Here is a 12,036-nt window from a genome sequence, read left to right on the forward strand (position 1 = left end):
AGAACCGCAAATGTTGTAAATGTCTAAGAAAAACTCCTATCTAAGAAACCTTCATATCAACAAAACTCAAAATATAATAAGAAACAGATAGCAAAGACTGTGGAAGTAGTTAAATGCATCAAGAAGGCAAAAAGAAATTCACATCCGATAAGCATATAACATTCTTACCCTAATCAATATCAACATCAATATGAAAGAGAAGAAAATCAGAATGAACATCAATATGAATTAAATTAACAATGCAATCAGAATAGCATGAAACAAACCTAAAAAATTTTAACCGAGAAACCTAGAAACAAATAAACAAAAAATTTATTCTTTTTATTTTGCTGTCTATCTTTTATTATAAAATAACAATAAATTCTTTGTTTTTTAAATTAGTTTTCCAAAGCTAAAAATACATTTCTAAAACTAATTTGAAAGGCAACAAGAAAAATAAATTAAAGAGAATAAAGGAGAGGTGGAAATAAAATGGGGCCAAATTGGGTGGCCCAGGTCCAGGTCCTACTGTCAGATTAAAACAAACTGCATCCCACGGACACTGATGTGAATGAATCCGTGCTTCGCTAAGTTAATTTTTAGTTAAGAACAAATAATTTAACTTCAAGCTGTGATATATGAACACTATCACTCCAGACTATAAATTATTAGTAAGTTTGATTATAATTTCCATTAAATTTCTCCCATGTATTTAAAGTTTTCTTTCAATTTTACAAAAATGAATTAATAATATTAATATCTTATGCAGATACTATCGGATACACTGATGATTATTCTACTGTTTTTACATTTCTTTTTAGCACATCTTCTTGCTGGTTATATCCAGTTTCCCTCTCTTTGGCAATCTAGATATGAACTAACTAGAAGTTGAGTGTTGCCACACCATTCTATTTTTGTTTATTAAATTAAAAGCATTGAAGTCATATGTGTGGTTTACTGATAACAGATTGCTCAAAGCCATGATTTTGTTATTGTAACATGTTGTTCTATTTGGCCCAAGGAGAAGACTAGTGCTTTTGACAGGGTTAGATGTAAGATAAGAGCTTAAACAAAAGCTTAATTTGTAGAGTTGATAGCACAGTGTACTGGTAGCCTAACTTTGGAAAGCCTACCTTCGTTAAGGTTTGTATGCTTTCCAAGAAAGTGGTTCCTCATGTACAACCTACTCTCCATTACGTTTCTGTTAAAGAATATTGTGATGAGATCCTCATGCTTTTTACCCTGCAGGTTCAAACACCCTCAACAGTTCCTCACTGTCTTCTTATTTATTCACACACGTCCCTACCTTCCTCCATCACTTTTTCAAGACTCTCTTCATTTCTTCTCTTCTCTTCTCTCTCTCCCAATGGCCCTACTAAGGTGTTGTTTGTTTATCATTCTTTTCCTTCTTGGTTTTGCAGAATCACAGCCTTTCACACATCCCATTAACCACACTGACTTACAAGTAGCAATAGGTGACATGAGAGCAAAATCTTACTACGGATTTGCAATGCTTTTGCAGATGCTCAATGGAACAACAGCACAACCAATTAGGGACTTTACTTTCTTGATGCCAGATGATAAACAACTATCTTCTTCATCTATTTTTGTTGATGAAGTGGGAGAGTTCTTGCTAAAACATGCCATACCAATGCCTCTACACTTCAATGACTTATCTCATTTCCCAACTGGGACCCTTGTTCCCTCAGGGAATAGCTCCAGAATGATTAGGATCTATAACCGTGGCAAAAGAGATTTCTTTGTTAATAATGCAAAAATTGTTTCGGCCAATGTTTGCTTGAACTCTGTGATCAAATGCCACGGAGTTGATGCAATAATTGACTATGATAATTGAAAATACATTACATAATAAATGAAGCAGTAAATATTATAGCATCCTTCAGGTGCAAACAACCTTGAATATCAGAAAGGATTTTACTTGTCCTGATACATATTCCAAACTCTACCCGACAGAAAATAAAATCACTATTACGTTTCAAGTTGTTTGTTTTCACTTATTTAGACATTTTCTGCATTCATTTTTTAGTCACAAAACTTATCACATTGCTTCAATCTATTGAATTTTTTTAAAGATTTATACAGAAAAAAAAACTAACTATTTTCTATAAATATCTTGAAAACAAATCCAGAGAGTTTTGTGATTAAAAATAGGAAATAAAAGCAGAAAACATTTTCTCAGAGAAAACTGTCCTTCATATTTTCATTTTTTATTCTATGTAATAATATCTTGAAGGTTGATGTGACGAAAGAACATATACAATACAACACAATTTACATTGCAGTAAAAGGCCCAGCATAAAGTCCCACTAGTGTGCATTGAATCGATGCACCTCATCCTATATATATACACACACATACAATTACTATAATATTAAAGTGGTAATATATTACCAAGTGAGGTGCATGGACTTTGTGAGGTTATCTCACATCCAAACATACAGAAAAAAACAATTTGGATTCATTGAACTTTGAAGTCATCTTCATCGTTGTATTTATTGTAAATCTTGTTGCATGAAAACCGTTTAGATGGATTTGTTTCTTCATTTTTTTTATTACTTTATTTTATACATTTGCTTAACCATAGTACTATCTTCTCCTTCCTTCATTGTTATCTGAGAAACCTCATTATCTATAAGAATTTCTTAAACGAGCCATGTCAAAATCGCAGTACGGCGCATCACCGTTGTATTACAAATATTACTTACACAGACATTAATTGCATGTTCTTTTTTCCTTTTTCAAGGAAAAAATGAAGTTGATTACCAAGCAGATTGATGACAAGCTTCAAAGATTGATGCTAACTAAAAATAGGCCACAACCAGAAATTAAAGGATGACAGGTAAAATCAACCAATTACGAAAATTAACCAAACAGAATGTTCCTTGATATTCAGTGACTAAGCAAAATATTCAAAAAGCCCTCATGCATGGTCATGCTATTTCAAGCATTATCATTGAATCTCTTCGTAGTACTAGCTAGCAATTAACACAGGTAGCAATATCAAATAGCTAAGCTGATGATTAGATGATAATACGCTGGTGCCAATTAAGCCACTAGAGAGACCATTGTGTCACATCACAATCACTAGATTTTACATTATCCATCTGAAGCAACACCGTTAGACAGAGAGAGATTCTTTCACAGGTGAAGAGAAGTGTCAACACCAGAATCAGCGCCAGAGTCACAATCATAGACGTTCTTCCATGAAAGCTGCAGGGACTGTGAGTGTGCATAGTTCATTGAGACCGGGGTCTGAGGACTTCTATAGTCCTCTTGCTTGCCCTGAGATGTTGGCCAGAGGGAGAGAGAAACATGGGGTGGTGAGCTGGATGGCATGATCAATTCAGGGTGAGAGAGAATTGACGAAGTGTTGGAATTGTGATAGGTGAGAGTGGAGTTGGAAGTGAATTGTTTAGGTTCATTGAGCATCTTCTGGAGCTCCCTCTCCTCCCTCATTTCTTTTACTCTCTGCAATTGTCTAAACCTCTCTTGTAGAAGGGCAATGGAAGAGTGAAAGGAAGTGGGGTCATGGCTTTCCCTACCCATTATGATGAGTGAGTGAGTGAGTGAGTGAGTGATACGTGGTAGGAGAAAATAGCAATAGTAGTATGATATGTCGTTGCAGGTAGCTATAGGAATGAATGAGAGAGGTCTAAGGAAGCATGGATTGATGTACGTGTGGTTATATAGGGTGATGGCATGGTTAAGAAATTCTACTCGAGAATGAAAAATGAAAAATGTGAGAGTTTTTTACTTTTAGTCTAATGATAAAATTGTAAATGATTAAAAAAGGGAATGAGAATCGGCAGATAAGGTGCAAAGTCCAAAAAGAAGATGTTGATTGGGCAATCTAACCGAGTTTTTAGCCTGTGTATGTGGGGGAAGGAGGCACAAGCATATCTTTCCTTTTTTTCGGTACGAAGAGGCAAAAGCATACTAAAGCAGAAGACTACAAAGGGAAAAAAACAAGGGAATGTCGGAAGTAGCACATGGAAGGGTATGTTTGGAGGAATAATAAGTCGAGTGATGCCCTGCCAACATGTCCCAAAAGGCCTCTTCAGCTTTGGGGATGGTGGAGTCTTTTTGGTAGGCTTTTCCTTTTAGACTATTTACTTCTTCTTTCTTCCTCTCTAATGCGCTCCTAACTTCTTCCTTTTGTTGGGAGAAGAGGAGGTTGAGGAATTGGGGGCAGTGTAATAGCAAGAAGACAAGGCTTAGAAGGAGGAATAATCTTGGGAGGTCATCATGCTTTGATTGAACAATTATGTATGACAAGGACAAACATACCAACATTCTTCTCTCTCTCTTTATCTCTATGCAACTTCTTTGTCCCCAAGTGTTTGGATCTCAATGGCATGCACAAATCAAAGCTGCAGATGCCACTAATGCTTCGATTGGATGCTTCTTTTATGCGGCAGAAGCGCCCCCCTCCTCTCCTCTCCTCTCCTCTCCTCTCCTCTCCTCTCTTCCATTATTTTCTCTGCATCTTTGGACTTTTAAACCATAATGGACTCACTCATTGTCATTAATTAACCACACTCATTCATACATGGACAAGGCGTGCATTATAAATCTTATTATATTCATTCTCATTGGCCTCTTACTTAAATATAATTACCATATGTTGGTGGAAGGATGTGAGCAATCTAGGCCAAATTAGCAACATACAAGCATAAGAAGTTGGTGATGCAAAACAGGTTAAGAGACTACCCTTCACAAGTCCAATTATCTCAAACAGTGCCTCTGAGTACCGCCGAGTAGTTACTGCTATAATTCTATAATTTGTGCCTCACTATGTCCAATAAAGAAAAAGGCATTTGGAGCTGAGTTTGAATGGACGTACCATACCAGCAAGCCAGCCTCAGCCTCATCAGAGAAAAAAAAAGAAAAAAGAGGTTAGGTGACTTCAAACAAAATAGAAAAGTAATATCTCAAATCAACAGAATTCTTAATCACCACATTTGACCCCATTGTTTGGGATGCCTACAATATGGTGGGGATTCTATCCATTAAGACCCTTCTGATTATACATCACTCATGTCTCAACTTCCTCAACTCCTAACCAAACTGCTCATTCTCAAACCTCAGATCTAAAACTACTATCAAATCATCAGCCTTAAAAACAGTCAAATTTTGCTTTGAATTTGCTGGTTTTTAACAGTTACTTAAATAGAAACTATGGTGTACTAATAGAAACATTCTTCTATACACAAGTGGGATCTCGAGACTGTCAATGCCACAGTTTGATTGATAGGTATGCATTACTGAAAATAATAGATTTCGTTAACTTTGATTGATGCATTATACCATATTTCATTCTTTTCTTGAGTGTGACCTAATGTCTAAGTCCATAGTGATTCACAGCTTAGGAAGAGAAAATAGGAGAAGATATTTAAGCTAAGATTATATATGTTGACTGTTTAAGCCAAATAGATAAAAAATATGGACTAAAATAATTAAGAAAACTTATAAAATTTTAGTATATTTAATTGAAATGAATTATTAATTTTACTTTATATAGAAATTCTTAAGATAAATGCGTCACATAAAAATTCAAATTTATAATATAGGAACAAATTATTGTTATCAGAATAATCGAGTTTGATAATAGAAAGTTTATGTAAGTGACTAAAAGATAAAATTTAACAATTCACAAATACTAATTTTATTTATAGGATTTGATGAAATTTTAGCTTAAGAGAATGTGATAGTTTCAATCATGAAATGATTTAAAATAGCAATATTACAATTTGAAGTTCTAATTATATGCGAAGGTTTCAAATCAATATTAGATTAATGGAAGACTTGTAAAATAAGGAATGACTAAGTCTGTTTATACGGATATTGTTCCAACTCGTTTCAATTTTGATTTATATATATTGATCGAGTGTATGTGATGTTGAATTTTTAAATTAGGTACATGAATATGTAAATATTAAAATATCCATTTTTATCATTATACTCTTTTTCTGTTTTAAATTATTCAAACACTCATAATTAATATTCACAAAGTTCATTCAGATTCTCAACTACATTTTCTCTTTATCACAATTTTTATTATATTTTTTTCTTTGTCTTATTTGATTCAAATGATGTATTTCATATTTTACTATATACAAACATTAATCTTATTAATTCAAATAAATTTTAGGTCACATGTTTATTTATTTTTAATATTTTTTTATTGTTTATTTTTTTTCATATTAAAATATCTAACTCTTAATTTAAAATGTTGAATATGTGTTTGTTATGTTATTCCCAATAAAAAGGATGACGAGATAGTAAAACCACGTCGAATTGGATCAGTCTTCATCCTTCCAGCAAATGTTTTATATCAATAATGTTCTGTGAGTATCTTATACATTTTAGGAAGTTTTATTCTACTAATTCCCGATCAAAATTGGTTTGAATTTGAAAAAAGAAACAAATACAAACAAGCTCAAACGAAACCATTTCAATGATAAAAATGTTTGTTTACTTTAAGCCATTAGGCACCAACTTTATATATACTTTTAAAATCCTAATTTAAAATTTATAATTTTAAGATAAAAGAAATACAAAATCCATGATAAAAAAATCAAAATAATTATTCAATTTAAATACCAATTTGAACGTACTAATGATTTTTTCTAAAATAATTACTAAACAAAGCTGGAGAACAATGTATCACTTTTATCTCTCTCTAGTTCATATACAAACACAAATATTTATAAATATAATATTTTTTAAAAGAAATAGTTACATAACTTAGAACGATTATAACATTACACACATATATATTGAAAATTAAAGATGATGCATATTTTTGTTTTAAATTGCTCTCAGAATCCTAAGACTCTCTCAAGGCTTTCTTCTTTGTTTCTCTTTTTGCAAAAAGGAAATCTGCTTAGCAGCATATGGTTACTTAGCTTTCACTTTCAGCCTCTCTCACCAACTTTTCCCGTCCTTTTCAGTTTCTCTCTTTCTATTATTTTATACTCACTTCACTTCACCGTTAACAGTGATTCATTCTTTCACCACAAGAAGGTGGTGGCATCGAGCAATGTTTGAGGGTTATTCTTATGAGCCTATAATAAATATAATAGGTGGTGGTGGTGGTCCTTTTTTGGTTAGTGGTGACATTTGGTGAGTTATTTGGGGTGTTTTTGCCATTGCACCATAAAGTTCCAACCAGGTGTCGGACAGAAACATCAGTTGTGTTTGTGAGTGCATGACTCAACTGTCGTGTGGTCCTTCCTCTCAAATTTCTTCAAATCCTTCTCCTGCCTCACCACAAAGAAGCTGGACCAAAACCCATGTTCCTCATTGCCAGGTAACGTGATCACTGACTCAATTTCAAATGCAATCATTTCTATTCTGTCACGTAGCAAAGGTCCTTCTTTTGCTCAACTTTTCAATTCAATTCAATCGCCAAATTCCAATCCTCAATAACACTGCATTTGGGTTATTATTACATTTAATAAAGTTCAAGGACTTCAAAAGTTATCCTGACTTTTCTCAACTTGGAAATATATATATATATATATATATATATATATATATATATATATATATACTTTTTAAATTTGTACTATTTCTAGCTTAGAATCTCAAGCACCAATGTATTAGGCCACAACTGATATACTGATAGTGGATTTTTAAATCGATTAAACAGCATGGCTGATGTGATAATGCGAGATTCAATGTTAATATGCACAAATATATGGGAAGTATTGTTATCTACAAGAACAAAAGACTTGCAGATTATTTTTTTTTGTAAGCAGCATTTGTAAAGAGACTTCGTTGCCTAGCTCAGTCAATTCTCTCATTTTATACATCAGCTTGTGATATAGATGGGAAAGGGTGGAAGAGAAACAAAAAGATAATGTAATTTTAAGTTGCTCGGAAGACTAAGAATTATTGAAAGTTTTTCCTTTTTTTGGGCAGGTTGTTAGGGGTTTGTTGCGAACTTTTTTGTTGTCACGCTACTCCTTCGACTTTCAGTCTTGGGTAAATGTCAAATGGGGGAGGTACCAGCAGAAAGTAATCTGACGTTCAAGTCAGTAAAGAGGGTGTTCGGCACTCGGGTGTGTGCAGTAAATTATTCCTTGAAATGTGTGCTATTTATATTATTTTAATGAACTTACCTGTTCTCGAACTAGGTTGGGAACTGGGAGAACTATTGTCTTCGAATGTGTGCTATTATTAGGCTTAATTAGTGGAATGAATCACATTTATGATTGTATTACCTAATTCTTAATGATTATATGTGTCGATTCACTCGATCGTCCGTGAAGTGTCGGTCATCTCAATCACCTCAGTCTCATTCCATAACAGTACACAAGTATTTCATGAAACACTTTCAATGCAAGAAGGAACACAGATATGGGTTCCAAAATCTTTGATTTGCAAGACCCATCTACGAATTATCTTAAACTCGAAACAGAGATACGACAACATAGCAAATAATAGCATGTCTAAAAGTTAATAGCCATAATTTTTATATCTTAATCGTGATCATCTATCGTTAACCAATTTGAAGCTTTAGAAAAATGGCATGAGACACAGCAACATGCGGTAGTTGCATATCTTAACAGCCTCTACACAAGTTTAGATTTCTGTCTCTGTTCCTCGATAATCTAGAACGATTTCTGAGCCGCCTTAACACCACCATTGAAACATAACATAAGATTAATCATCTGTTCCCATAAATCAGGTTCTTTCTCTTCTCGGGTTCCTCTCAACCCAACTTTAATTCATCAAGTGTTATTTTAATGCCAGCTTGCACACACATCTACCCAACTACCCTAGAGAAAAGTATAATGAAATGAATAAGATATGCAAAATAAATTAAATTATCTACGTTAACTTTTGAATAATTTTTTATTTAATTTCTTTGTAAGTACCTGTAACACTATACAGAATTTTTTAAAATTTAAGAATAAAATACTCACATTAATCGAACCACCGTGTCTCTGGTGGTTCTTTTATCAAATTGGATTCTCTCCCGCGAAGAATAATAAATTAGAAACACACAGATGAAAATGAAGAGAGAAACAAAAAAGAATTAGAGAGCCCTGATCCTTCTTTTCTGTCATAAAAAAAGAGTAAATGACCAAATCACATTTGGATAAATTAGCAATTTTCATCGCTCTAATATTGTTCTCTCTTCAAAATTAACCTTGAGGAAACAAAATTATATAAGTAATTATTCAAAACATTTATTCGTTTAGTTCCAAAGTTAATATTATTACATTTAATAAAGTTGAAACAAGTAATTTAATGGATGTTTTAATTATGATAAGATTATTTAGGATATTTTAGTTTAAGTGAATTGGGGTTTGTTTTGTTTTGGAAGTAAAAGAATTAATCCTTTAAAATGTTGAGATTTCATTTATAAGATAGGCGGCATGGAATCCCATACATGATATTTACCATAATTTTTAATATTAAAGAGATTATTTGCATAAACTCTGCATTCGTTTTAAGGTAGTTTGCACTATCAATTTCATTCACAAAACCTAAATCTAGAATCAAATTCACTGATACTGATAATATGATGATAAATCAAGTGTGTATTGTAACTGTTTTTTACCTATGTATTCCTCAATATACATGCTAAAGACAAATTTCATTGCTAGTATTATGACTATAAGTGATATGATAGATTAACACATAATAATGATCAAATACGAAATACCTCACTAAAAGAAATTTTTTCACATATATTACAATTACTTTTACAAAAGATTATTATTCCTTGAAAATTTAATCAAATGTATCATTAGTTAATATAATATTTATACAAAATTTATTATGTAAAATTGAGCTTAAACATCTACATATTAAACTTTGCACTATAAAACTTAACTCAATAGTGTAATCTTGAGTATCAATGTACTCTCAAGTAAATATCTATTGTTGAATAATAATATATTGTCGAGAACTATATGATATTTTGATATCTCGACAAATCAAACAACGTAACAAGATTAACAATGTTATTAACAAGTATTTCATAGTAAACACCCACAAATCATTATTAAAGGATAGCTGGGTTCCATTGGACCTGATCCAATTATCTATATAGCCAAATGCCCAACACAATTACTATAAATAGGAGAACACCCTAAAATCAAAGGTAACATAATCTTGATCCTGAACTAATATCCTTTACTTAAATCGAGAACATATTTGGGTGTAGAAGTATAATCACAGGTATCCTTGAACTCAAAGACCAAGAATCTAAAGACCAAGAAACCAAGAACTTGAAAATCGAGAAGCCAAAAATTGAAAACTAAGAAATACATAAAATTGTAAGAAGAATATATATGTAACTTAATTTTTAAATTTTATATATAAGTATATATTAGTATATATATGTGTATACATATTTAAAAAATATATTAACATTTAAAATAATTTAATGTTGACATATTGTTTTGATTTAATTAGATGTTATACCTGTAAATGTTTTTGCGTTTGTGTATAACTCAACACACACATTTTATGACTATTAATAAAACAATACAATTTTGTTTGAACATCTTTTATCTCAACTGATTTTATAACTCCAAATATTAGTTGATGCACACAGACGGCATGACCCGAAAACCAGAAAGATGCAAAATGATTTGGGTATGTACTGAATAATGAAGCCCAGGGTGAAGAGAAAATTCAAGCAATTTCTTCCTGGATATATCACTTTTAATCTGCACCCTATCATTTTTTAAAAATTCCAAAATTATCCTTATGCGGATTTAAAAATCCAAAATAATAAATATAATTCAAAATTGAAAAATATATATTCCAGAAAAAAAAATCAAGAACACAAATAAAAATTTCTGAAATTAAAATATGTGTTCCGAAAATTTAAATCCAGAATATTTTTTAAAAAAGAGTTCAGGAAGCAATTTTTATCCACACCCTTTTATTTAAGGTTATTTTCGTCATTTTAGAGGGCATTTTTATCATTTACCAGATTGAATAATTGATATGGTGCACGCAGAATTTGACAAAATTCAATTCAAAAAATGGGCTGGCCTGTGAAAACTGAAAAAGGCCCAATGGATCTTACAAATGTTAGGCAAACAGCAACACAGAAAGAGTTGTGTGTGTGCCGAGTGTGTTGTGTTGAGATTGCTGTGTCTCAGTGATTTGTTGTAGGAAGGTTGGAGAGAGAGAAAATTCAAAGAGGAGAAAGATGAACACAGATATCACTGCATCGACGAAACCAGAGTACCCTGTCGTTGATCGCAACCCTCCCTTCACCAAAGTCGTCGGCAACTTCAACACTCTCGATTATCTCCGATTCGTCACCATCACCGGCGTTTCCGTCACCGTCGGCTACCTCTCCGGTCAGTACCCTCACCTATTTCATTGCCACGTGTCATTCTGTATCGAATCTAATCCAATAAGGAAATTGAAATTTGGAAAATGAATTTGTTTGTTAGGGATTAAGCCTGGAATTAGGGGTCCTTCGATGGTTACAGGGGGCCTGATTGGAGTAATGGGTGGCTTCATGTATGCTTACCAAAATTCTGCTGGGAGACTCATGGGTTTCTTCCCCAACGACGATGAGGTAGCTCGACTCAACAAAAAGTAATATTTTTTCGTTTCTCATTACAAAAGCCCTCTTTTGTTGTAGTTGTTTCTGAACGTTAATAATCACATTTTGCCTCTCCTATTTTTTAAGCTTTTATTTGTACGGAATTTACTCTATTCTCCTTATAAAGGAGTGATAAAACCTTGCTAGTTTTGGATTCTGTAAAGGGAGGCAATGCCATTGTAATGTCTTTTTTAGAAACTGTGGTATGCAAGTTTGTGGGTTTGGTAGTGGGGTTTGTGGATTTTGGTGTTTTGTTTGACAAGGTGCATTTTCCTTGTTGATAGTGTCAATTGAATTTTTCAGTCTCTTTGAATGCAAATGTCTATAAATTTTATGTTGTGTGCCTTTTATCGGCAATGGAATAAGAGATTTGATTAGAATGCATAATAAGTCTTAAAAAGTAATCATAGAATGTCATTTTTAAGGTTCTTAGAAAATGGGGTTTTAGT

General features: G+C 32.6%; 2 protein-coding genes across 2 annotated transcripts; both read left to right on the forward strand.

The window, feature by feature from the left end:
* Positions 1–1,314: 1,314 nt before the first annotated feature.
* Positions 1,315–1,955, forward strand: LOC137833145 (uncharacterized). Its single transcript, XM_068641509.2, has one exon. It carries the CDS (start codon positions 1,346–1,348, stop codon positions 1,832–1,834), a length of 489 nt encoding a protein of 162 aa, XP_068497610.1. The 5' UTR covers positions 1,315–1,345; the 3' UTR covers positions 1,835–1,955.
* Positions 1,956–11,105: 9,150 nt separating this feature from the next.
* On the forward strand, positions 11,106–11,814 carry LOC137832157 (NADH-ubiquinone oxidoreductase). The gene is made up of 2 exons (XM_068640182.2): positions 11,106–11,336; positions 11,433–11,814. Exons 1-2 carry the CDS (start codon positions 11,183–11,185, stop codon positions 11,582–11,584), a joined length of 306 nt encoding a protein of 101 aa, XP_068496283.1. The 5' UTR covers positions 11,106–11,182; the 3' UTR covers positions 11,585–11,814.
* Positions 11,815–12,036: the final 222 nt, after the last annotated feature.

This window comes from Phaseolus vulgaris, chromosome 6 (assembly GCF_051622355.1).
Source record: "Phaseolus vulgaris cultivar YP4 chromosome 6, ASM5162235v1, whole genome shotgun sequence".
NCBI classification, from domain to species: domain Eukaryota; kingdom Viridiplantae; phylum Streptophyta; class Magnoliopsida; order Fabales; family Fabaceae; genus Phaseolus; species Phaseolus vulgaris.